At 41.4% G+C, this 27,059-nt stretch overlaps 2 protein-coding genes across 3 annotated transcripts in view; both read right to left on the bottom strand.

Annotated features, from left to right (window-relative positions):
* The window catches only part of slit1b (slit homolog 1b (Drosophila)), a 31,961-nt gene extending 19,257 nt beyond the window's left edge, over positions 1–12,704 (bottom strand). For both annotated transcript variants that reach the window (XR_013294802.1, XM_077571102.1), the window contains exons 1-12: positions 12,292–12,704; positions 7,916–7,987; positions 7,526–7,597; positions 6,726–6,797; positions 4,234–4,305; positions 4,088–4,159; positions 3,926–3,997; positions 2,473–2,636; positions 2,206–2,353; positions 981–1,052; positions 634–705; positions 232–303 (exon numbers count right to left, since the gene is read on the bottom strand). Coding sequence is in view for 1 of the 2 variants with exons in the window: in XM_077571102.1 (XP_077427228.1) it covers positions 232–303; positions 634–705; positions 981–1,052; positions 2,206–2,353; positions 2,473–2,636; positions 3,926–3,997; positions 4,088–4,159; positions 4,234–4,305; positions 6,726–6,797; positions 7,526–7,597; positions 7,916–7,987; positions 12,292–12,494 (1,163 nt within the window). In the remaining variant the exon portion in view is untranslated. The remainder of the gene's footprint in view (positions 1–231; positions 304–633; positions 706–980; positions 1,053–2,205; positions 2,354–2,472; positions 2,637–3,925; positions 3,998–4,087; positions 4,160–4,233; positions 4,306–6,725; positions 6,798–7,525; positions 7,598–7,915; positions 7,988–12,291) is intronic.
* A 2,256-nt stretch (positions 12,705–14,960) lies between these two features.
* Positions 14,961–25,859, bottom strand: arhgap19 (Rho GTPase activating protein 19). The gene is made up of 13 exons (XM_077572123.1): positions 25,714–25,859; positions 24,251–24,513; positions 23,314–23,394; positions 22,128–22,337; positions 21,817–22,043; positions 20,947–21,033; positions 19,620–19,685; positions 19,201–19,419; positions 18,334–18,423; positions 17,926–17,997; positions 17,334–17,435; positions 16,878–17,239; positions 14,961–16,702 (listed from the first exon to the last, which is right to left on the bottom strand). The coding sequence occupies exons 1-12, from the start codon at positions 25,755–25,757 to the stop codon at positions 17,183–17,185; spliced, it is 1,518 nt and encodes a 505-aa protein (XP_077428249.1). The 5' UTR covers positions 25,758–25,859; the 3' UTR covers positions 14,961–16,702; positions 16,878–17,182.
* Between the last annotated feature and the right edge of the window lie 1,200 nt (positions 25,860–27,059).

Here is a 27,059-nt window from a genome sequence, read left to right as displayed (position 1 = left end):
GCAAATGTAACGAAACTTCCGACGGGAATTTTGTCTGATTCGGTTTACGTGCAAACAAATTGCAAACTGACTTTGAATAATATTAAGATTTTTTTATTTTTTTTTAAATCACACAACATTTTGAATGAATTTCATTATATTGATCAAATCTACAAAGTATTTGTACTAGCGACACCCGATCATCCGCATATTTATCCGGTGAAATCCAAAGAAGGAAGTACGTCCACTTACAACAGCTCCAGTGAGGTCAGGCCGTCAAACACGCCGGCGGGAAGCTCCGTTATCTTGTTGCCGTACAAAACCCTGCACAAAAGCAATGCAAACACGTGAGCATGTGATCACCACTGCCGAATGACTGGATAGATTGGAAAAAAAAGAAAAGAAAGTATTGCGTAATAAAGTACACCTCAATTCTATTACAACTGAGTATATTTAAAAGGAAGCAAAACATATTTCCGGTAAAATTATGGTTAGATGAAAGATGTAGTTTAAATATTTAATATATTTTCTCATTAACGTCATTTTTTTTTTTTTTTTTAATTTAGCTATTTTGTTCATTCCACACATGACAATGATAGGTGACCCACATGTGAAAAAAAATATGTCCAAGACCACAAAGTGAGTGTTACTGACAAGGAGTTGAGGGCTTTGAGGCCGTGAAAAGCATCCGGCGCAATCTCTGATATTTGGTTGTTACTCAGGTCTCTGCAATACAAACATATTATAAAACAAATGCATAAATCAATAAAACATATGAACAGAAAGTATTTCAATATATAAGTATTAGTATCAAATGTAATTATTAGGAAGTATTTAAAAATGTTAAACGTACACAAGTTAAACAAACACACACTTTTTATGATTATTTTGCTAATTTGTTTAGAAAAAAAAAAATCCTGACTCGCGTTTGGAACAAACCGTTTTGACTTTTTATTTTTACTACAAATTTGTCCCACCTGGACACGCACGGACGGACTCACATTCGCCGGAGTTTCTTGTAGGACGTGAAGGCACCGGGAGGAACAGACTTGATGCCATTTTGCTCCAGACGACTGAAAGATAAAAGTAGAAGAATCATTTTAAAATTTCAAGTTTCACCGAGCAACATAAAATTTGGTGGACGTGGAAGTCAGCCATTTTGTTTTGAAGCGGGTATTTTAGGCTCATTTTTCGGTTAAGAAATTCAGCTGCACTTGGCAACAACATGAAACTTGGTAAGCAGCCTAGGGCGCCATCTAGTGGAGGGGGTGCCAAATTGCAAAAAAAAAAAAAAAAAAAAGCTTAAAAATAATTCCCCCCAAAAACTTTTACAATGAAAAGGTTCAAGCCCTCAGGTCCTGCATTAAGAAAGCGGCGAAAGCAGGAGGAGGAAATTTGGTGGACGTGGAAGTCTGCCATTTTGTTTTGAAGCAGGTATTTTAGGCTCATTTTTCGTTTAAGAAATTCAGCTCCACTTGGCAACAGGAAACTTGGTAAGCAGGCGAACGAGGCAGTCGCCTAGGGCGCCATCTAGTGGAGGGGGTGCCAAATTGCAAAAAAAAAAAAAAAAAAGCTTAAAAATAATTATTTTCCCCCAAAAACTTTTACAATGAAAAGGTTCAAGCCCTCAGGTCCTGCATTAAGAAAGTGGCGAAAGGAGGAGGAGGAAAAACGGGTAGAGGCATGTATGTCGGTCAATCATCATAGTCTATAAAAAATAAACGTGAAAATAGCATTAGCCTCTTAGCTTGCTTGTAACTTGTGTAGTCCTCCATTACAGCCATGCTACTTTACATGACATTAAAGCTTGCTGGCTTTAAAATAAATTAAATCATTTAATTTATATAAGATAAGAATTGCAAAAACAAATATATAGTAAAGGTATCCATTTTTCTTTTGTCTGTGAAATTTGGTATTTAGGGTGTGATGTGCTATTAAATAATATATATCTACATATTTTATTTATTTATTTATATGTATATGTACGGGGGGGGGGGGGGTCTACAATCTGCACTTTCGCCTAGGGCACCAAATCACTTAGAGCCCTGTTGGTAGGCATGTCTATCATGCGTAGACCTACAAAAAAAAGAAGCCATGCCTGAAAAGACACAGAAAGTCTGTGATTTTAGTGTCAAAATGGCTAATCTGGGTTCACTTAAAGACAAATTCCTAGAGATTTTGTCGTGCACTAGAAAGACACGTGATGGCGTGAAAGGTGTTGCTCACATCTCTGTCATGGCCTCCGGGAGGTGTGCGGGGATGGCGGTGAGGCCTCGCCCCCGACAGTCCACGATGTTGTTGCTGCACGAGCACATGGGCGGGCACGAGCCGGACGCCAGGCTGCACGGCTGCACAAAAGCGCTGCCGCCGTGGCCTGCAAGCGCACGCAAGGCACACCAGAAGAGGAAGAAGGAAACTTTGAAGGGTTTTTTAGAGTTCGCAGGCAAGTCGGAATTCGGAGACGCTCGCCTTGTGTGATGTGGCATATTTTACCCGAGCAGGCCAAGTCGCTCTTGCGCAGCTCGGCCAGGTTGAGTCCCCTGAGGGCGGGCGGGGCGCTGCACTGGGTGTAAAGGCCCAACGTGGGTCGCTGTCGCAGCCACGGAGATAACCAGGCCAGGTGACAGTCGCAGCGCAGGGAGTTGGAGTGAAGGCGACTGTGGAAGGAGACCAGAATGCTCGACAAGAAACGTACGCGGAAGACAGCGTGTGCCACGTATGGCCTGCAGGCCTCATGCTACGTTCTGTAGTCGGGCCCGCAGGCAATTCATGTGATAATAATGATGTCACATTTGTTAAATTAAAGCTGACAGCAAAAAAAAAATATTTCAGGACTTTCTGATGCATTTACACTGCTGCCAAATCTGAGTCAGATCCGGATCAAATCTGCTTTATAACTAAACAGCTACAGGTCAAATGTCACACAATTGGCACCGATATGTATCGTGTGAGATCAAATTCAATTGGACTTTATTTGTTTTGGGGGAAAATTAATGAATGAATGTTTAAAATGTCTATTAAATCTGTATCCAATCCGGACTAAATATTAGGGGTGTGCCAAAAAAAATCAATTTTCACATTTAGTACAATCCAGAATTGATTTTAAATGTCCCAAAATCGATTTTATTTAAATTATTTTATACTGTCCTCCCTTTGTTTATGTGTGCCTTTATTGGGAGTGCTGTTCATGTTGTACCCGGTTTGGCCGCTTAGGGGCAGTGTGGTTCCACGTGGTCTGATACACTGTTAAGTTGTAGCCACATTAGAGAGTAGAAGGAAAAAGTCACGATCCAGTTATTCCAATAAAAAATGTTTTGTTGCAGCGTGGAGACGTTCTTTTGATTGATAAAAGTGCCGCGAGTAGCGCGCTAATTAGCATTAGCGAGTCAGACTGGAGTAGATCATTACGATTCCTTGAATATCTATAAATTGAAGCAAAAATCATTGTCAATCAAATCCTTTTGAATCAAAAATCATTCTTAATCGAAAATCGATTCTGAATCGAATCGCAGGCCCAAAAATCGGAATCAAATAAATAAATAAATATATCTTATTTTAACAGCGAAAGGTCAAGTTTCATCCAAATGTGATAACATTTGATATAAATACATAGAATATAGTGTATGAACATATTCAATCAGATTTGACACTTTATGTTTACAATACTGTTGAATCAGGGTCAGATCTGGATCATACTGTGTTTGGTTTACAGTTGGTAAAATTTCATTGTGACATTTGACACGTACTGTACGCCCTGCGAATAATTTTTTTAAATCATATTTTACATGTCACGACGACATCACCGTCAAATCTGATTCAGATCTGGGTCAAATTTGGCCTCTGCATTCACAATGGCTATTTTACTGAAATCGGTACACGGTTTGTAAATGATTGGACTCAATTCGGTTACGTCTCTTGCCAAATGCTGATTCTGCGAAAGACTCACAAAGTGCGAAGTTTGGGCATGTGGTTGAAACTGGAGACGGGAATGCTGCTGATGTTGTTGTTGTTCAGCGTCCTGGAGGCGCACGCAGACAGCGACACACGAACGCATCACCGGCGGGAAGACACCACGACACTCGAACGCATCCCGGCGGAAGCTACTCACAGAACTTCCAGAGATCGCAATGCTCTGAACGCTCCCTCCTCAATGCAGCTGATGCGGTTCTTGTCCAGCTGCCTGTCAATCAACGCAACATCTGCTCAGACAAGCGACCCAACGGCTTCCTTGGCTTTATCGCGTCATCAACTTACAGATTTTTGAGGTCTGCAGCTCCTCTGAAGGCTCTCCTGGGTATCGCCTGGATGGCGTTTTCGCTGAGGTCGCTGAAATCGCAAGATGAGATGGGGAAGGGGGCGGGGCTTACTTTAAAATCTTGCTAGAAGCTTCAAGACTTCTTTTTTTTTTCTTTCAAGAAACCGTGCATAGCATGTCAGCTGTTTTGGCTTCAAGCATCCATTTTGGGGAATATTTCCAAGCTGTGGGCTTCACATCAGGAGCCAGAAATTTTTTATTGGGGTGGCCAGAGTGATTTCGTTATAAATAAATAAGTACATACATAAAATATAATATAATAAATAAAATTAAAATAATAATAATAATATAAAAACAGCAATAATACAATTCATAACATTAATAATAATCAATAATAATAATCATAGTCATGAAGAAAAATCACGGATACTAAAATTTGGCCACCCCTGGCCACCATGTAGCTCCGCCCCTGCTTCACATTTAAATATGATGAGATTAGGCCTGGACTGGCACAAAAAAAAAATCGGCCCTGGCATTTTGATTTGATCTGGCCCAGCCCAACTCTTGCCTAACATGTAGTTCTGCCACTGATCATTCAGTTTGCTATCTATATTTGAAATGGATTAACGGACTGGTCCCTCTAAAATGTGGGCTAGTCTCTTAGGGTAAAATGTAGGAAATATAATAATTAAAAAGCACCGCATCGGCCCCAAAAGAGGCCGGCCCACCGGGCATCTGCCCGACGTGCCAGATGGCCAGTCCAGCCCTGGCTGAGATTCTGCACTTGAAACATGTTCACAAGGAAAAGGGAGGGAAACCGAAATATTATTTTTATCGACGCCCAACATTAACGTGACGCGAACACTCGCTTCTCAGCATTCCTGCATGAGTGCGTGCGCACGTGATATTGTTTTCAGTTCTCAGCACGCGGGTCGGGACCGGGCACGCGGCGCTTGAAGACTGTTTAGTCTGCAGAAGACGACCATCAAAACGACATTGTGAGCTTTTCGCAAGCAGCGTTTGGACTTGAAACAACCTGGAAAGGAAAATAACTTCAGTGTGGCCACACACACACACACAAAAAAAAACACTCCACCTTTTGATGAAGTCAAGTGTTATTTTTTAGGGCTTAAAGTCTGACTCTTGGTTGATATAAGATGAAAGAAACAGTCAGAAACAAAGCTCACTCAAATGTACACAACAATGTGACCACCTGCTGGCTTTGCTACTTTTAAGTCAGATCCAAACCGCAGCTGCTTTAATGCTTATACTTTCCACTGAACGCCAACCGGCTCCAGATACTTGAACTCCTCACGAGCGTGAAGGGACGCGACGGCGACACTTGAACGCATCGCTGGCGCTATTTGCAAACAACAGTGACGCATGGCCACGCACACACACACACACACACACACACACATACATATTAAAGATGCTTTCCCAGCAGGTCGTCAAGATTTCCGTTGCCGGGATTCGAGAGGTCAGAAGATGATGTTGACCGGAGCTGGTCACAGCTGGACGTGTCTGTGTGTGCGTGTGTGTGTGTGTGTGGTAATATTTGCTCTCCAGACGTGTTTCTTGGGTGAGTCTATCGCCGTTGCTCTCCTTTATCCCATCTTTTGTGTGCATGTCAGTGGGTGAGAAAGGTAAACTTTCCCACTTGCTTTGCGCTGCTATGAAGGTCACGCACGCACGCACGCACACACACACACACACACACACACACACATGCAACATACATGGGCGTAATTTACATCATATGTGAAAATAAAATCTTACAGAAACAGAAATGATGTTTTTCCAGGGCCGATACCGATGCCAAATATTAGTAGTCATGGAGGCCGATAACCGATGTTTGGAGCCAATATTCATTTTCAGTAAAAAAAAAAAAAAAGTATTTGAAACAAATGGCAATCTTGACTCTGTTGTTTTTTTTTTTTTTAAATCTTAGACAATAGACGTCCTTTTGAATTTCTACCAAAAATGTTCAGAGAGCTCTCAGGGTTATCAGTACATTTTAAAAAGTGAAATGGAAACTAAACAAGTAAACAGTCATTTTATTTATTTATTTTTTTACAAAATTTGAAAATACCTAAAATCTTAAACTTTCACATTTTTTCTTTTGTTTTAATGACAAACAAAAACAAATGGTTCACAAGGTTCCCGGGGGGTCAAGCAGCATCTCTTATAAAGTTAACTGAAAATTTAAATAAAAAGCTCCCTGAGATTAAAATGGTTTTCGATTTACCTTGTATCGGTCGTCAGATTTTTTTTAAAAGGCCGATACGGATATTGGTCCAATATCGGCGTCCGGTCTATCCCTAACAGAGATACATTTGTTTCATTACTCGTGGGAAATTCTGCTAATTGTGTGAAAATCTGTGTGTGTGTGCGTGTGTAAGTGTATTTGCGTGCGGGAGAGAAGATTTTGACGTAAACAGCATAAAATGATAATGTGAAGGAGGACAACGTATAAAGTTTGTGTACTCACAGTCGCGATAAAGCTTCATTCTTCTGGAACAGAAGTTCCGGAATTTGCGTCAGGCGATTCCTGTTGAGGCGACTGAACGCACACACATGCAAACACACTGTAATGAATGAAACATAATAAGAGCCAATGTAAAGAAATAGACTAGTAATGTCAAACCGTTAAAACTGTTTAGCTAATTCATCGTACAACATTTTGTAATTAACTCATTCACTCCCAGCCATTTTCACTGAAGCAACCCCCTTTGCTCCCGGCTGTTTTACTAGATTTTGACTGATTTTGCAAAGGCCCACAGAATATTGTGTCCTATTGCTATAAAAAAACATGGAACCTACCAAAAGAAAGATTAGTCCCTTCTTTCATCAGGAAAAAAAATATTTGTATCTGTTTCCGTTTTGCAGCAATGAGCATTAGAATATAGCTAAATTTTATCATTATTTACAAATCTGTTTACAACTGTGGGCAAATTAGCTTGTTTTCAACTTGGCCCTGGTTGATCTCTTATACTCTGCTGCCACCTGCTGGCCGTTTGTAATTACTACCATTGTTTCAACCGTTCTTTGCAGTCCAGAGGCTGCGTCAAAGCTTTCTGTATGCATAAACATGAAAAAAAAGAACGCATAAATACGTCTTTGGGACACTTAAAACATTTCATATAAAACATATTTATACGTTTTTGGCAGCAAAATGAGTTAAAATAGTTGTCGATTAATTTGATCATCGATTACTTGTCGATGATTCAATGAATTTTGACAGCTCTATCGTGTTGTGTATTTGTGCGCAGTTGTGTCGCGCTCACTCACAGTCTTTCCAGATCCTTCAGCTCATCTAAAGCGCCTCGTTCCACCTCTCGGATTTGGTTCTCCATTAAGTGACTGACACACACGCACACACGTACAAAGAAACACAAACACACATATAGTAACACAAATTCCATGGAGCCTTGAATGAAACCGAACGGCCAATACAAAATTGTGAATGCTAAAAAAAAAAACGCTGTGGTGACATTTGGGTCTTGCCATCGACGCTTGAGGGCACCAGTGACACCGACACCGGGTAGCACCTTTGGATGTATCATGTGACAGTGGGGCGGGCAACATTCCCACATTGCTGCGGTGGGAAACGAAGCTACGGAAGACACGCGGGAAGAAAGAGACGAAAATTCCACCAAAGAGGAAAAGCGGAGCACTCACAGCACTCGCAGATGCTTGAGGCCGGAAAAGTCCGACTTGGTGATGACGGTCAGGTTGTTCCCGTTCAGATCCCTGCAAGACAAAAAATGGGATGATGTCATACTTCCCACAATGCTCTTGTGGCAGAGGTAAGCTGAGCCTGCTGAGTGCATGCGTGTGTGACCTTGTCCTGTACTGATGATGATGATGATGATGATGATGATGATGGTGTGTGTGTGTGTGTGTGTGTGTGTGTACAGTGTGTAGTACTCGCCCCGGGACGACAAGTTTTTGTTTTGGGGTGGGAGAAAGACGGCGAGGAGACGGCGCGGGTGAGCCAGTCTGGTCGTCATAGTAGGGTGGGGTCAAAGGTCAAATCTGGGAGACACAACACGAGCCTACGCGGCCCTGCGACCAACCTCAAATGTGACAAACAGCTCGTTAAAGCGTAACGTGTCTCCCAAGCACACAACAGAATTGTAAGATTTTTCATAATTTTTACTTGAATTTTCTTTTTCATATTGAGTTTCCTAATGAGCTTTTAGAGTGGGGTTTGTCCGTTTTGGATTATTTTTTATTTCTTGAAAAATGCTTAGTTTAAGAGAAGTTTTTATTAGGATTAGTGTTGGTTTTTGTTTTGTACTCAAAAACACATTCCAAACCATCCACAAATCAACTTTTCCAATCAATGCCAAAAAGTTGTGTATGAAATAAAGAGACAGACCAAAACGATGGACATTTTCATTATAAAAATACTTTTTCTTTTCTTTTTGTGAGCAGACAATCCAGTTTCAATTTGTTATTTTTTACTATGATTTTTATTTTTATTTTAGTTAAGGAAAACCTTTTGTTTAAAGTACCTCTCGAGTGAAAATGAATGACTAGTAAAATTGGCACGTCACAGAGAAGAGTGTTATTAGAACCTCTGCTAAATATGAATGATTTGTAAAAAAAAAATTTTAAAAAATAAAAAATAAATAAATAAATAAATAAAAAAAAATATATATATAAACAACTCCATAAAATGAGGCTTCAAAATTGTATTAAAAAAAAAAAGGTACATTTTTCCACTCGATGGCCAGTCAATCGAAAACCACTTCTACGGCCTGACAACAAGGACGCTACTTGGTCTCGCATCATTCTTACGCCGACACACAACGACATGTTTGAGCCACAAAAATACAGTTTATCCCCTTAAAGTCTCCCCTGGCTGGAACATATCCCACTGTTCAAACTCACCAATGATGAATGAACCCCTCATTGCCAGCTGTCACCCCGGGAATGGCACACGCACACACACACACACACACACACACACACACACACACACAGATCACTATGCATGCTAATTGGGCTTCATCAAATATGTCTCTAACGACAGTAAAGAAGACGTGTGTGTGTTTTTGTTACATAGTGGGGCCAACATTTCACAGAGTTGTGGGGCCCATCCGTCCATGTGGGGCCATTTTGCTGGCCCCCACAAGTTTAGGCCTCTTTTTGAGGGTCAAGACTTGGTTTTAGAGTTTCGGTTTGAATTGGGTTACGGTTGACGTTAGGGTAAGGATTAAGGGTAGGCAATCATTTTTGAGGGTTGGGGTTAGGGGGAGGGGCTAGGAAATGCATTATGTCAATGAGATGGCCCCACAAAGATAGTAAAATAAACCTGCTTGTGTTGAAACGTAGCCTCAAATTAACCTCTGGAGGTCAACTCTGAAACATCACAGCTTCACTTTGGGAACGACGGAGGGAATGTCACACAGCACTCACCCTTTCACCTTTGTAATCCCCATTTTATCGCTCTTCACTATTTCACCACTTCATCATCGGCAGCTCATCCCCATCTTGATCATTTTCACCCATTCACAACTCTGCACCTCATGCGCTAACCCCAGTTTTAACATTGGCCATCTTTCTTCTTCATCCTGTCACCTCCATCTTAACAATGTTCTTCCTTTCATCACTTCACCATCCTAATTTCACCTCTCGACAATATTCATCCTTTCATCACTTAATCTTCAACAACACCACCCTCATCCTTTCACGTCCATCCAAATAGTCTTCATTTTATTCACCCATGTTTGACCTCGGTACAAACAATTTTCATCCTTTTACCACCTTGACCTCATCCTTTCACCTTCAGCTGCATGGCATGCTTTACCCTCCAGATTCATCCTTCCACCTCCACTTTTACAATCACAATCCTTCCATTCTAATCCTTTCATCATCTTTGCGTCACTCTTGACCATCTTAACTATTTCATCACTTGGATGAGCAGTTCACCCACAGATTAGGAATCCACAGTGTCATCACTCTACTCTCACCCTTTCACACCCACCTCACAATCTCCGTTTGTCTGCATTCACATTGACGCTGTTCTCAGGGACTCGAAGAGCTGCAGTAATATTAGACAGCTCTTTGCAGAGGATGAAGAAAATACGCATGTGAGTATTGTGATCATGTCAAACACGAATTGCCAATGCTATAAGTTAGCATGTAAATGTTGTTTTCCATCGTTTGTTAGCATCAAGCTAGCGGGGTCTTTCTTCTGACAACTTTTTTGTCGGTTGTTATGAATACACAAGATAGATTTGATTTGAGTTTGAGAGTAAACGACAACCGGGAGTGGCAATAAGAGGTTTCCGATCCTCAAAGTCAACATCCCAGGATGGTCACCGTGGAGTGTAAATGTCAAACCCCCATGAGACGACCCTCGCGGCACTTTTTTTCCGGCACCATTTCCCCGATGAAGACATCTTCTTGCAGTGACCCGCAAAGGAGAAGATGGAGCAGGGAGGGGATAATGTGTGTGCGCCCGCATCAATTATTCACACGCACACACACACACACACACACACACACCGAGTGTTTCCTTATTTATACACCCTGATGTCATCGTTCCTGCTGCAAATAGCTGATGTGGGACTTTGTGGCTGCGTTGGGAATAATTCCCTACTACTCGAATCGCTACATAGTGATTTTTATATAGTGGACATTCATTTACTGTATAGTGTGAGAAGTGAATAAGTTACGACTGCAGTCCCCACTCCCGAACTATATCGATTTTGATATGGTTAACGACGCATTTCATTAAACAGCGCTGCCCTGAAACTCAAGTGCATGTATTTTTTATCCTTTGCGAAGAACGACTAATATTACTATGCCTTACCGAGGAGCTAAGACACCTAAAAAAAAATCTGTATCTTTGCATTATATTGCCCCCCAGTGGCCAAACAGGCCCACTAGAAGGAGCAGCACAATGTCTGTTGAAGTGAAATAAAAAATGTGGCAGAACTGTTTATTTTTTATTTTTAATGTCTAAAAACATTTGAGATAAAAAAAAAAAAGAAAGAAAAAAAAAAGCCAAATTGGGTGAAAAAGGAACCGGGTAAAGTAAATGTGATTTTTATTTATTGATTGATTTAACTCAAAAAGTTGGGTCAAAATGAAAAACCCATCAAACAACCCAATTTAGCAGGTTTTCGGTTTTGTATAAAATAGCGCACTTTTTTGCATTGTTTTTTTTGTGTCCAAAAACCCCCTTTTGTGTGCATTGTTACTGTGTGAACCCGAAAAGATGGGTTGGTCACTTCTGGACACAATTACTCTCACGTGTTAAGTTAACTGCAACGCCAAACATAACATCCATATTACAAATCATTTTGAGTCCTCGATTTCATGAGTGTAATATTTTTCCCGCTCAAAAGCCTGATGTATAGGATCAGATACATTGCACAGATATATTTGAAAAAAAGAGAAACACCTTATTTTTGAAGAATCACTTTGTCAGATGTTGAAGAGGTCAAGGTAAGAATTTATTTTTTACTGCAATTTGAAATTACTCAATGTTTTGCAATAAACCGTTTTAAAAGTCAAGGGTATAAAGGTTGTGAAACTCTGGATCAATCTTGCGTTATTTTATTTATTTGTTTGGCATTAAACATGCTATCAAGTATTGATTTGCCCGCCCCCCCAAAAAAAATCTGGTGATTTATCGCCAATTTTAAAAGTACTAATATCGACCGATTAAATCGGGCGGCCGATTAAACGGCTGGGCCCAAACGCATGACGTCATACATGGCAAGTTCCTCACATCCCAGGATGTGTTCTTGACAAACTAAGCGGAAGTCCTGTTGCTATCAACACTTATGGAAACAACAGCAATCTCCTAGAGCAGGCGTCGGCGCAAAGCCACAGAAGTCCATCCACGGGGCTGCAATGGCACTCAGCATCCACAAACATTCGATTCAGCGCATGCTTCCGAAAGTAATAAGCCTTTAGCCGTAGCCATTTCAGGTCGTTGAACATTATAATCTTCGTCCGAGGAAATGAATTTGACACCAACCCTTCAGCCAGCGTGCCAAACTTGTTTTTCAATCTCACGCTCATGTGTTACTCACAGCCTCTCCGCTCCTCTGGGAATGCTTGTGGGCACGGCGTGGATCCCGAGGCCGTGGCAGTCCACCGTCTTCCCCAGGCAGCTGCAGGGTGCCGGGCAGGCCTGCGCGCCGGCTCGGCCCCCCAACACCATCGCCAGCACCAGCAGCGCGGATGGGGACGCGCGCCCGCATCTTCTTGACCTCCCGCCGGTCCCAGCAGGCATCCTGCTCACGGATGCAGGAGCGCCGCCTTCTCCAGGCAGCGGACGCACAAGGAAGGAGTTGAGCTCGGACCCGTCCAGGTAGGCTGGGGACAGCCGGGAACCGGGAGCGCAAGCCGAGGATGGAGGAGGTCTGCTTGGGTTTGAGTGCTCCGCGCCGACTGTTCTTCCTCCTCCTACTTGCTCGGCTTCCTCTCATTGAGTCATTGTGCGCGCAGACGCCAGCCACTGAGGGGGGAGAGGAAGAGGGAGGGAGGGAGTGAGGGGGGGAGTGAGGGGGGTGAGGGACTCCCTCTCTCTCTATACACACACAACTGCACAGAGCAATCATCCATCAAAAGCTTTTACAAATAACAGCAATAAGACTCCACCCCAGCAGCTCCCCAAAGCACCCGGGGTGAACTTGCTTCTATTCAGCCTCTCTCTCTGCTCTACTGTATGTCTCTCGCCCCCACAAGGGAAGGGGGAGAAGGGGGTGAGGAAGTGTGAACATGATGGGGGGGGGGGATAGTAATTACGCCAAAGCATCAGAGTCAGCAGCTCAGGGGAAAACATAAGGACAGTTAACCTAATTTGTCATAACGATAATTCTCGGTTTCGAACCCAGTTTGTCATGGCGACTTCTCGAAATGGTCATCAGATATTGATGCCTACAAAAGCGCACAAAAAAAAAAAAATGAAAAAGGTGCATAGATAAACATTGTGCATCTGTCTAGTAGGCTCCCTGGTACGAGTTTGTAAACGTGCAAGTGCCGGCAATTGGCTGCTTCAGACTTCCTGTTCAATTTCGGCCAAGGGTCCTTGAGAATTTTTCATGCGTGGAGTTATGATGGACATCACCATTGACCGCTCATGTCAATCAGTAAAACCCGCGTCAAGTGTGTGTCGGGATTTTTAGACATGGCCACTCAATTTTGTGCTGATCAGTCAAACTGGCATCAGCGGTAATTTTCCCGGAGGCAGGGCTGAGTACGAAATGGCTGCCTCAAACCAAAATGGCTGCCTCAAACCAAAATGGCTGACTTTCTGTTCCATTTTGGAGAGTTTTTTTCGTGTGTTGATTTGGTTAACAAGTTCACCCAAAAATGGTGAGACTGGACTGGAGTCAAGGGCCGATTTTGTTTTTAACCATGAAAGAGTGTGACTGAGTGCAAAATAGCTATTTGAAAGCAAAATGGCCGACCTCATGTTGAGGTTTGGACATCCTTGAGAGCTTTCTATCATCATTTGATAGACATGTCTGTCCAGTTTCGTGTCGATTGGCAAAACTGATGTTACAGGGGCTGAATGAACTGACTGCAAATTAGATGCTTTAAACCAAAATGGCCGACTTCCTGTTCAATTTCAGGCAAGAGTCTGTGAGACTTGTCTACTCAATTTTGTTTTGATTTGTAAAACTGGTTTCAGGGGTGGATTTTTTGGGGACAATTTTCCAAACCAACTTTAAGTGTTTTTGGTGATTTGGATTGCAGAAAATGTTAAAGGAAAATTGCAGTATAGACATTTGCAGTTATCGCCCATCACTAATGTAAACCTTCCCTGTGAAACTTTTGAGGGTGAGACACATTGAGCCAATAAAATGAAGCAAAAACATTCCAGCAAATGCGAAGTGATGTCTTCATCAAAATAAATATTATGAAATATAACATTCTACACGGGAAGGACCACATAAGACAAAATAATATAAATATATATATATTAATGTTGCCATGGCCACCTGGTGGTCTGCTGAAAGCGTGACTTGGGTAAGGGGGTCAGTTGGAACAGGTGCCCCCCCCATACACACCCAAACAACCCCTCCAAATTGTTCAGAGCGAGGATGGACATTTCTTTTGTGCTCCTCCACGGGGGGGCAGGGGGTGCCCCAGAATAGCGCCGTCCCTGAATACAGTCGAAGGAAGCTAAACCACGGCTTGTTTTCTATTTTTGTTTGGAAGTACACTCTAGTAGTTTAGAGACAGTCAACGGATGCTACATTAGCTAGCACTCATGCATTCCTGTAGGTTTATAAACAGCAGCCGTTTTCAAAGGCTGAGCTAGCTAGCTTGGCCTCAAGGTATTTTAAAGAACTTTAAATAGTCTAAATGAAGTATACATATAACATCAAGTGTCATTTTTTTGATAACTTAGTATTTAATTTAATTTTGAGGCTCCATGGAAACCCTGTCAATATAGCTAGCTAGCTAGCTAGGTGGGTAAAACAAAATGGAATAAGGTGTACATCTGCTGAAAACTACAACAATAAATATTCTTCGGTCCCTGTCAGCAATAAAATAATAATAACAACAACATTGGCTTTGCTCATCAATTGTGTACCTAATGAAGTGGCCAGCGATTCTCGTGAAGCATCGCCAGGGCAGGTTCTGCGGTAACATGTCGCCCTCTGGTGGGCTACATCGAGCATTACTGCAGCGCTTTGCAAAGCGATAAATGAGCTCCGTGACAAAATACAGAAAACACGCGTTTTTATTAAATGTTTTAATATGTAAGTGGACGCAGCTCAGTGGAGAAAAGACAAACAAACAACAACAACAACAAAAATCTAACATTTGACCTATTCCATGATGACGAAAGAGGAACTTTCATCAGGTGGACTGTGTCGTAAACATAAACATTTGTTTAACAAAACGCCCCCTCCCCCAAAAAATAAAAAATAAAATAAAATTCACATTTAGTAAACATTAAGTTAATGTACGCCTGTGAATGTCACCCAATTACTTTCAAAATTCACCCACTTTCTACTAGTGCACTGAACTGTCCTCATTAGTTGAACGAGAACTACACATTACTAATCGGCAAAAATTAGCACTAGCTGATAACGGTGTGCCACTACTAGCACAGGCCTGCTATTATAAAAATTGTTACATCTCACACACAACTAGTAGAACAGCACTAGTAGCGTGCCAACTACTGCACAGTTCTGCCTCACTATAGTAAACATGTATTCGTTTTACTATGGTATGGAAATATTTACTCATTAATTAATTGTTCACGCCTGCAGTAGCTATGCTCTTCATCCTCACTAGTAAGACTAGTTAAGAAGTAGTGCTCCACTAGAAGTAGGCTAGGATGGCTTTTCATACAGGCCTCAAGCCGAAATGCCCGCCGCCAATGTCATTCCACTCCACCGGGGGTCAGGGAGCACAAAGCCGCCCAATCACAGGCTCACGCCTTGATAGCGTCATGTGACTGCCCCCGAAACAACATCCTTCCCTCTTCCATTTTGCACGTAAAAAAAACAAAAACAAACGAGCTGTCCGCCTCTTTGCTCACTCAAACATCCTTTTTCTTCCTTTAGCTGACCACATGTAGAAAAACAGACAAAAAAAAAAAGTATAATACAATAAAACCAGTAACAGTAATTCTAAACGTAAACAGGTACATTACAGTATTTCCGTCTTCCTCGCAAACTGGGTTAAAGTGGACGTACAGTAGCTGCCTGCTGCTAACAGGGTCAAATGTAGGCAAGGATATACAGCAGCGGTTATTTTCTGTACGGTAGTGGTTATTATTATTATTAGTAAACAGCACAGTCCGCGAAGGCTACGCTAGCGTTCGCTAGCAAAGTCTGCCTCTCATCACTTGTACAGAAGTGGGCATTTATAAACAAAAAGTACAGTATGAAGGCCAAGCTATCTCGTGATTTTATAAACCATACATCTTACGAATGGTAAGATAGCGAGTGGTTATCACTTCATGTACGATAGTGGTCACTTCTAAAATTAAAAAAATGATGGTACATGCTAACTAGCGGTCCAGCGCTTCCTGTTCCTTGTCGCTTATACGCAGCGCAGCCAGCAAAGCACCTTACCAGTCATATTTTTCTGTATGGTTGTAGTTGTTTACATACAGAACAGTTTAGGTTCGGCTATTCTAAATAGCCGTCATCCCTACTTTGATCATAATAGTCTTCTATAAACCTAACAGCTGGTTTAGGCTAAGCTAGCTTGTAGTCATAGACTGTCGAGCGGTAACAAACAGTATTGCTTATGAATGCTTCCTGTACAGTGACGGTGGTTTACAGTAAGTCCAGAAATGCGTTGCACCGATCAGTCATCCCTCCTTGTTCCCTAGTTGTCGATTTATAAACGGTACTGCTTACTAATGCTACTGTAAGCTAATGAGCAGTCATCGCTAGCTTAGCTTGATAGTGATCACTGCTTCTTGTACAGTCGCAATAGTTCACTTAGCAGTGGTGTCCAAACTCGGTCCTCGGGGGCCGGTAGTCCCGCAGGTTTTGGAGGTTTCCCTGCTCCAACGCACCTGTTTCAATCAACAGGATTGTTATCAGGCTTAGTAGAGCTTGCTGATGAGCTTCAGCTGTGTTGGAGGAGAGAAATATCCAAAACCTGCGGGACTACCGGCCCCCGAGGACCGAGTTTGGACACCACTGACTTAAAGGAACCAAAACAAATTAAACTATTTTTAAAACCATATATATATCATGGCTTCTTCTGAAATGGGCCACTTAAAATCCCAAAGTACCACAAAGTGTTAAAAAATATATTTTTAAATGCTAAAATTAGTGTGGTTTCATGAGACACACCTGATTCGCATGTACTGGTGTACCTAATGAAGTGTCCAGTATGTGTAAACAATAGTGCAGTATTAAGACGGACCAATAGTCTGAAAAAGTCGCTGCAGCATGAAGCCGTCGCCATGGAAACCAGGAGGCGGCGGCGGCGGGGCGTCTACAGCGAAATCTCCTGAGACGGAGAGAACAATCTGGCCATGGGCGAGGGCGTGTCCTGATCAAACACGGGACACATTAGGTTGGAGGTGGCAAGTGTGTGTCGTAGTCTGTGTATGTGTGTGTGTTTTTGGTTGTAGTGCATGTACTACCTTGGACACCTTTGCAGCTTTGTCGCTGTGAAAGTCAAAGTCGGGGTTTTTCAACACCAGCCCCACCCTGCAGTACCTGCCGCCATTCAGAGGACTTTTCGTCTACACACACACACACAGAAAAGTTTTTTTTTTTTTAACAATGTGTATCTTCAAAAGTCGTACAGTCATTTATGTAACATTGGATAATGATTGTGTACATGCCAGATGCATGGTGTTGAGGTTTTACCATTCTGTGTTTTGTTAAAGACCACAATAAATAATCCCAAATGGAATGAATATGTGTTCTTTAACTCAGTACTTTGCCTCTGTGTGTGTGTGCGTGTTCTTGTATTTGTTACATAGTGGGGCCAACATTTCGGGATTTCACAGAGTTGTGCAAAGTTTAGACCTCTTTTTGAGGATCAAGGCCTGGTTTTAGAGTTTAGCTTTAAATTGGGTTATGGTTGCGGTTAGGGTAAGGAATAGGGGTAGGCAATCATTTTTGATGGTTGGGGTTAGGGGGAGGGGCTAGGAAATGCATTATGTCAATGAGATGGCCCCACAAAGATAGTAAAACAAACCTGTGTGTGTGTGTGTGTGTGTGTCTCACCTGCTGCACAATGGCATTCTCTTTGCCGTGTTTGTGCGCGTCCGGTGTAAGCTGATCAGCTCGAGTTTTACGCTGGAATCAGAAAGACAAGAGCGTCGCTTGGAAACACTACGACAAAGTAGCCGGCAAAATAAAGTACACAATGAAAAATGCTCAGCGACAAATTGCTGCTTTTACAGCAATTTAACAAAAACATGCGGAGAGTACAAAAAAGTTACTTCGCAAATTTGGTCAACAATCTTCAGTGTTGTGCAAATGTGGAAATCTAATTGACTAAACTGCCTGCTGATTTTGTTTGTCTTTTTTTTTCAATGTGTAATTTCAGAAATTTCTTTCAGACAAACAAATCTGTGAATTCACTTTTCAAAATCTTCATAAAAAACAAACAAACATCAAAGCCAGAGTTACCTTGATGAGTCCTCCGAAGGAGCGAGACCGCGGACGCTTTTTGCTGGGCCCGTCGTACGGACTCGTGGCTGCGGCGCTTTGTTTGAGCAACTGCACACATGGCACAGCAAGAATCTCAACGAGGGCTGGGCTACCGATTACGATTTCCTCAATCGATTAGATTTCGATTCACAAGAGTTCAGTTTGATTCGATTTCGATTTGATCCACTTCAATCCAATATTGATGATTTATCTAACATCCATTTTTTAAAATATAAAAAACTCCACAAACATTAAATTCTAAATTACATTTTGTGGAACCGGTTAAATGATTTAGTTTATTGAAAGTAACACGTTATAATCACTTAAGGGATTGGAAAGGATGAGATGAAAATGTTTTCAGAATTCTAATTCAATAATTGTAAACATAAATAAATAAAAAAGATTCTGAATACTCTTAAAGTGCATTAAGTCAGGCCTTTCATAAATATAAGAAAAAAAAACATTTAAATTCAAGAAGACAGATACAAAAAAAAAATTATTATAAATTTATGGGGAAAAGAGATATTTAAATAATCGATTCATGGTTTTATGAATGGCTATCAAGCTTGAAAAGGAAAATCGATTTGATATTGATTTTTTTAAACCCAGCCCTAATCTTAATTTACTAATAACTACTAAATGAAAATCCCAGATTGATGACAGCCATTGAACTGCATTGCAGGTGTGGGGGGCTTTTTTTAAAAAAAAATTTAACCCCCCAAAAATCTTCAAAAAAACACTGATAAGCCTCCAATATGCTATTTGAGGTTGGCTACTGTCTGCAAACAGGTGAATCTGCAGGTAATAATAATAATAACAATAATAATAATATCTCGTTACGCTAACCTGTCGGACCAGCTTCTTCTTCTTAGCCGAGTCGGGCATGTTGTGGTGCACGTGCCTGAAGAGGTCTTTCAGCGCCTCCTCCGTGTACTGCTGAGCGGGTGACGGGCACGGATCCGGGGCAGCCCCGATCCCGACCCCGACCGGAATCGCCCGCCGCTTCAGGGGGGAAGCCACCTGTGTGCCGGGTGGGCCGCTCAGTGACAACAGGTCCAGGTCGTCCTAAAAGACACACACACACAGTGGCTAAAAACATCACCTGAGCTAACTGATATATGGTAATTATGCATTTCATCACACAAAAATGACAGCTGTGGGACAGAGACGCGTGCTGCGGGGAGCAAAAATGAGTTACACCACACTTGCTGCATGTTGTTAAGACAAATATGAATCAAGAGAAATGAGTCCGGCTTTGGCCTGACCTTGCTGCGCACGGTGGTGGTCTTCATGAAGTGTGCTCTGGCATGTTCTCTCAGGTACGCTGGCGCCTGCCACGCAAGCCACAAACATCACATGAGGGAAATATGAAAGTGTGTGCGCTGAAATGTTTCATTTTCATTTTCAACTCACACTCTAAAATCATAAGCCAACTATATGACCGAACTTGGAGTCAAGAAATGAGTCTTTCGCACTAAAACAACTCATAAATATTGGTCAGATTTAATTGGGTCAAAAAAATGGGGTCATTTTGTATAAAACAACCCCCATAAAGTGGATCGGTCCATTTTTGATCCATGATTGGGTTAATTGTGAGCCAACTGTTTTTAGAGTGCAGGCCTTGTTGCATTTTAGGGGTGTTAAAAAATATAATAAAATCGATTCAGCGATATATCGCGATATTACAGCGCGCAATTCTCGTATCGATTCAATATGCGGCCGAATCGATATTTCAACATCCATTTTTGGAAGCACTTTGCTTTCACACTTGGAAGCATGGAAAAATGTTATATGAATGGAACATTAAGCCTTAACTCTTTGACTGCCAGACGTTTTCAGAAAAGGGATGCCGTGGGTGCCAGCCGATTTAAGCATTTTGACTGATATTTTGACTGATCTTTCAAGGTCCACAGAAAATTATGTGTTTGGACTATGGAAACACACATAATGCCAAATGAAAGATTGGACTCTCATCTTTCATCAGAAAAAAAAGTTTGTTTCTACCTTATTCCGTTTTTCAGTAATCAACAATAGAAAATGGTTAGTTTCACCTCTGTTTTGAAACAAACGTCTTTTAACGTCTTTGGCACTCCTCCATAGGATTTTACTAAACGTTATTTAACATTTTTGGCAGTCAAAGAGTTAATATTTTATTGCAATTTTTCTCAAACCTGAAACCGTTTGCAACCTGTTTGTTAAAAACAGCGGCTCGCCGTTAGAAGCCTGAAGTTTCGGATAAATAAACAAATCTTACAGTGTACATGTACAAGTTTACTGATTCGTAGTGATGGGAATATGAAGCTTCATGATGCATTTGCAAAAAAAAAATGTTTTTACTGCTTTCGGTTTCAAGATGGATGGCGATGGAAATTGATTACATTCCCACTGCATCTTTAAACCAAGACTGCCATCTAGAGGAGTCAAAAATATCACAGCTGCTTCATAAAGCTTCCTTTGTCTGTCTGTCTAGTTAGCTGTTTAGCTAGCTAGCCCCTTTAAGCCAAGAGTGCCATCTAGAGGAGTCAAAAAATATCACAGGTGGGTTTTTTTTGGTTATGTTTTTGCTTGTGTGCGTGTAATCATGTTAGTCACCCTAAAGAGTTTCTGTGAATGTCTGATGAGGAAGGCCATGCTGTTGTTGAGTGTCTTCAGGTTGTCTTTCAGGTCGTTGGCCGTCATCTGCAGCAGCGCGCGCGCACACACACACACACACACACACACACACAAGACATTAAAATATATATATAGTTTTTTTTTCGTCTTGTAAATGAAGATTGCGATCTAGGTTGGGACGGTTATGCTTTCAGCCCTTTTGGTCAGCTGTATGGAAGGGAAATATTTGATTGCATCTTTTCAATTTTGTATATGATCATAATTCCCCAACAATTGATCATTTATTCTAAAATAGTAATCCATTTCTTTTCAATTTTAAGCAGTGTTCAACTCAGCATTAGTTAGCGGTTGTATTAACATTATTGTTGGAACGCTATAGCAGTTGGATTCATGTAAAAATACATTGTAACTATAAAAAAAAATTTTTTGAACCGTTCACCGTGAATCCACCTCCTGTCTGTCCCATGTGATTGCTGCACTCACCAGCTGCAGATTTGAAAGGGGGCGTGTCACTGTGTCACATGACAACGTCACAGTGACATATTAGCAAAGACACGATTTTACAAAAATCATAGAATTTTCGTCTCATTTTTGTTCATGAACTAAAATGTCCATAGATTTTATTAAGTGAAATACATTTCCGTCTCATCTTCATGAGCCGACGAAAATGTGCACTGATTTAGTCCCAGTTATTGTTTATAAATGACGGTTTAAGTTTAGTGAAAAAAATGTGTGCTGACGAAATGAACACAATTTCCTACTTTTCAATTCCGATGATTTTACAAGCGTTCGAGTGTGTGGGTGTGTGTGTGTGCGTGCGTGTGTGCGTACGGTAAGCAGGCGTCTTACGTGTCGCGGCCAGAGCACATGCGGGGCGAACATGAGTGCCAGATTGAAGGCGGACATCTTGTTGGCGTCCTGCTGCTTGGCGGTGTGGTAGAGGAGGTCCAGCAGCAGCTTGAGCAGCGAGCGGTTGGCGGCGGGCAGCAGGAGGAAGAGGAGCTGCAGGGCCTCCGTCTGACGCTCCTTGTTGGGCGCCGACGTCTTGCGGCCGTGCTCGTCCAGCAACGTCATGTCTGAAAAGAAAAAAAAAGGCCATCGGGTCTGCGCGGGCAACTTTGAGTTCAGAGCGTCTGCCTGGAAGAGCGTTGAAGTCGTACCAGCAATCTTGAGGTGGACGTGGAAGTGTTTGTGCGTGAGCAGCGGCTCGGGCAACTCCCCCAGGAAGGTCTTGAGCAGCGTGGCGGCGTCGTTGGGATGGAAGTCCCCGGACTGCAAGTCGACGTCGGCGCCGCTCGCCAGAAGCTCCTTCAGGGCCTGCTGCCGCGCGCCGTTGCCCGGAACGCGGAACAGACCCTCCACCTGCAGATCTGGGCCGGGGTTAGAGGAGGGTCAAGTCAGACTTACGGCGAGGAGAGCGAAACGTGAGGGAAATGAGACCGTCCTTCAACAATGGAGTGGAAAGTTAGGAAAAAATATGCGAACAAGGTCGGACTTAGTGAGTGGAATAAAGTACTGTACCTCAAAGAACACGGGATAGAGTGGAAGAATGTGAAAAACAAATAGCGGAATAAATCAGGAGCTAGAATAACACTTCGTAGAATAAAATAGCATCTACCGGAGATTAGAATAACAATTAGTCAAATAAAGTAGGGCATAGAATCAGTGTGGCTAAAGTGGGATCTAAATAATACTTAATAGAGAGGAAGCTTGCGAATAAATATCGTCACCCTCTTAAAAAAAATAAGTCATATTGTCCCCCCAATTTTTTATTTTTGCCTTGAAACATCTTCTCAGGATGATGACCAGTAGCCACCTCCGTTAAAATCGACTACATCCAAAGTTAAATAGATCATTCCAGTCCACCCCTGAAATGAAATTATTAATAAATAAATACTGTATAATATAATCAAAAGCTGAAAAAATAACCTCGGCCATTATTTTGTAAATAATTTAGACCAAAAATAGCACAATAATGGAGGACTTGAAAAACACTGAGTACAATAAAGCAGGGCCCAGAATAACACACAACTAGTGGAATGTTGTGAATAAATTTGGGAATAAAAACGGTACCAATATAAAAAAATGATTACAATTTAGTAGGGCCAGAATGAACACACAAAAAAGAGAGAGAAAAAAGTAGAAGTAATGGTAGCAGAGAATAAATATGGAACACGAAAATATGACTTAATAACAGGGCAGTATAAAACACAACTACAAAACCATAAAGCAGAATAAAGTAGCGCCGGATTAACACGGAGTAGAGCGGAAAAACAAAACAAAAACAAAGAAATGGAGATTCAAATGGAAGGTCGAATAAAACAGTAGATGTGAATGTGAACTTACTTTTACTGAGGTACTCAATGAGTCGGTATATGTGAGCCACAGCGCTCACGGACAGCGCAGCCCCAAACACGCCACCTTTTTCTGGGACAACAACACAGTCACTCACAAACAGCACAAAACACGCCATTTTATTTGACACCCGACTAACCGTGTCATTCTACTTGCCATGGTCTTCTACATCCTGCCCACTCCACTCCTTTGTTCCGCTTTATACACTTAATTATTGCACTTAAGTCTTATCTTAATGTATTTATTCTACATCCTACTTCATTCACGTATTCTACATCATACCAAGTGCTATTCTAGATCCTATAGTTCTCCATTCTCTGCTACTGTAGGTGCTAAATAATAGGGGTGTGCCAAAAATCAATTCTCATAAGAATCACGATTCTCATTTAGTACGATTCAGAATCGATTTTAAATGCCCCCAAATCGATTTTATTTAAATTATTTTATACTGTCTTGCCCTTGTTTGTGTGTGCCTTTATTTGGAGCGCTGTTCATGTTGTACCCGGTTTGGCCACTGAGGGGCAGTGTGGTTCCACACGGTCTAATAAACTGTTAAGTTGTAGCCACATTAGAGAGTAGAAGAAAAAAGTCACAATCAAGTTATTCCAATAAAAGTTTTTTTTCTCAGTGTGGAGCCATTCTTTTGAGTGAAAGAAGTGCCGCGAGTAGCGCGCTAATTAGCATTAGCGAGTCAGACTGGAGTAGATCATTACAATTCCTTGCACATGTATAGATTGAAGCAAAAATCATTGCCAATCAAATCATTTTGAATCAAAAATCTTTCTGAATCGAATCGCAGACCCCCCAAAAAATCGGAATCGAATCGTGAGACATTCAAAGATTCCCACCCCTACTAAATAATCGACATCAAATTGTTGTATTATGTATGCACACTTAAAAACCCTAAAACAGAAGGTTTGCCTCCAACCTTTGCGTTTGAGGAAGTTCAACGAACGGAAGAATCCGGGGGTCTTGGGACCCTCCTCGCCGAGGAGCTGAGAGAACTCGGCGCCGGGGAGGTCGATCAGGCGAGTGATGTTGCTCAACACGAGCTCCAGGAAGGCGTCGGCGTTCTCATGGCGCAGCTTCTCCACAAAAAAGTCCGGGTTGAAGATGACGGGTGGGCGGGAGGTGGCGGTGTGGGACGTTCCTGGCAACGCATCCGGATGGACCACCACGTTGGTGTGCCTGCTTTTGAAGGGACAGCAGTTTTGCATCAAACAATAGCAATAAAATACCTGAAATTTGGTTACTTTTCCTAAAGTAACTCAAAATACACAAGTGAAAATATTTTCAAAATGTCATTTTTGTCAGTGAGAGTTACATAAATGTTATATGGTGGGACTCTTATGCTAATGAAGATCATTTTAGTGACTGAGTTTATGGCAGATGTAGCCAGCAAAAGAAAAAACTAATTTCAGGATGTTTTTATGCAAAAAAAAAAAAATTCCCTCTTTCTCTGAAACATTAAGGATTGTCATTGACCATCCATTTATAAATGTTACGCAGGCTATTTGAAACCATTTGTAGTTCATGATTTCATATGCAGTTGCTTAGTAGGTCTAAGTAGTCATCATAAAAATGTCAGAGGTTTTGTTCCTAAGAAATATAGATAATAAAGTCCCGGTATTGCTATGCACAGTTTGAAAAATAGTCACTGCACTAAAAATAAAAGCTGTATTAAATCTATATTTACAAGTGGCCCGGTTTATGATCCATTTTCTATTACGAGTAGTCATGTTTTTGTTTGGGTTTTTACTTCTTTCTTTGTGTTGTTCGCCAAAATGTGATTTACGAGCATGTTTCAGAAACGCTGCAGCTAAAGTGAAGCTTATGTCACAAGTCAAAATGGCGGTCAACTCGGTGAAAGGAAGCTCTCCGCTCACTGAAAAGCATTTGATTTTGGATCGTTGCAATTTGATTGGTGAAGATTATTTTGATTTCCAAATGTGATGAAATGTCGTTCATCTACGTACATTTTTATATTCATGCATGATCAACATGATTTAAGTCACCATTTGGATTATATCCGCAAATTCACCATCTCAATTCTACCAAATCTGCTACCTTTTACAACCCTAAATGTAAAATAGTGGCTGTCAATGTACGGTACTAACGGATGCGACGACACGTTGACTCGCATGGCAATGTGTTGTTCAAGTCCAAAAACTTACGAATGGCAAATGGTCAACCTTTGACTAGAATTGATTTTTGTTAAGGTTGTTAGCTTAGCGGATAACAACAACGGTCAGTGGTAAGTGACAGTCGTTCGGGTATCCGCTTTTACTGCTCGAAGGTTACGCGTTCCGCTTGGTACACGATAAAGTGGGATCCTCAGTCGCCGTACACACCAATGGTACGTAAAAATGTGGCGACGGAATGCGTCTTTACCTCCTTTTTGGCGTGTTTTCATCGGCATCTTTACCCGCAGCCATGTTCCCTCACTTCAAATCCGCCGCTGTTATTTTTGTAAACTCCGCCCACCTCCTCAGCCATTGGTCGGTTGCCGATTAAGGGCACGGCACGAGTGGGCCCTATTTGGCATGCGCCGTTTAGTGATTGGTCAGTTCAAATTTACCAAGACAACGTTGTTTACTCCTGTACAGTAACGGTGCCTTCACGTGCTATGGGCAAGATGGACCTTACTACTATTTCTTTTCATGTGTTTTTTGTTGTTTTTCCAAAATAAAACACACACATGGCAGCTGACGTAGTCTTTGCTAGGAAAACTGAACAATTACGGCAAATAATGAGTTGTAAAGAACAGGACATTGAATTGTGTACGCTACGTAATTATGTCGATTCTAAAACAAACTGCTAGCGGATAATAACGTCCTTATAAGTGTTAATATTTCTTGCCATTCACGAATCCTTCGTCGCTCTCCGCTATGTTGAAACTTGATAACTCCGCTATCAAAATTAGCTCCCCAAAAAATAACTTAGAAAAGTGGATATACTGAAAGGGCAAAAATATTTCTTTTTATTGTATTATGGATGTTTTAATTGTTTAGCACCTTGAGTTGTATTTTAATGTATGAAAGGTGCTATATAAATAAAGATGGATTGATTGACTGATTGATTAATACATTAAAAAAATCTCCATCTTTAGTAAAACATGAGCTAAGGTTGACCGGTTTGAAAGTCCAGGGATGAAAATGTCCCTAAATGTCGTTCCTGGCATTGTTGAGTGCAAAAAAAGCCTTAAAGCACAACAAGGAATAACAAAGACAAGAGTGAGTGGTGTATGGTGTTACTTTCTGGTTTATCTTGATCAATCATCTATTGAAACAGGAAGTAAGAAGAACTACAAGAAGATGTGTCTAAGTTATCGTAATCTTTGCTGTACCATGTAACTTTTTTTTTTTTTTTTTTTACAAGGGAACTGACAGTGCGCTCACTAAACACTTCATTAGGAACACCATACAATGACATCTAATACAAATGATTAAAGATGAAATGAATCTCTCTGGAATCTCGGAAGTGCAATTATGTTTTTTTTTGTCTGTCAAGAAGGTGGAAGCTTGGAGACCCAGATGCGGGAAGGCAGAGCGAGGAGGCAGAGGTTTGCTCGAAAAAGAATTTAATATCCATGACAGAAAGTTTTCAAAGTACAAAACATAAAACAAAACATGAACCTGAACCTGAACATGAACATGAACCTGAACCTGAACATGAACATGAACCTGAACATGAACCTGAACATGAACCTGAACATGAACATGGGCATGGGCATGGGC

The sequence above is a fragment of the Vanacampus margaritifer genome, chromosome 7, assembly GCF_051991255.1.
Source record: "Vanacampus margaritifer isolate UIUO_Vmar chromosome 7, RoL_Vmar_1.0, whole genome shotgun sequence".
Lineage (NCBI taxonomy): Eukaryota > Metazoa > Chordata > Actinopteri > Syngnathiformes > Syngnathidae > Vanacampus > Vanacampus margaritifer.
This window is presented reverse-complemented; position numbering and strand designations above follow the sequence as displayed.

What these genes read in the sequence shown, in the direction of transcription:
- arhgap19 (XM_077572123.1), bottom strand. Translation starts at nt 25,757, where the DNA reads ATGGCTGCGGGTAAAGATGCCGATGAAAACACGCCAAAAAGGAG. An exon ending in GAAAACACGCCAAAAAGGAG is followed by an intron (nt 24,514 to 25,713) that starts GTAAAGACGCAT and finishes TCCCTTCAAAAG; the next exon opens with CAGGCACACCAACGTGGTGG. An exon ending in AAGCTGCAAAGGTGTCCAAG is followed by an intron (nt 17,240 to 17,333) that starts GTAGTACATGCA and finishes GTGTTTGATCAG; the next exon opens with GACACGCCCTCGCCCATGGC.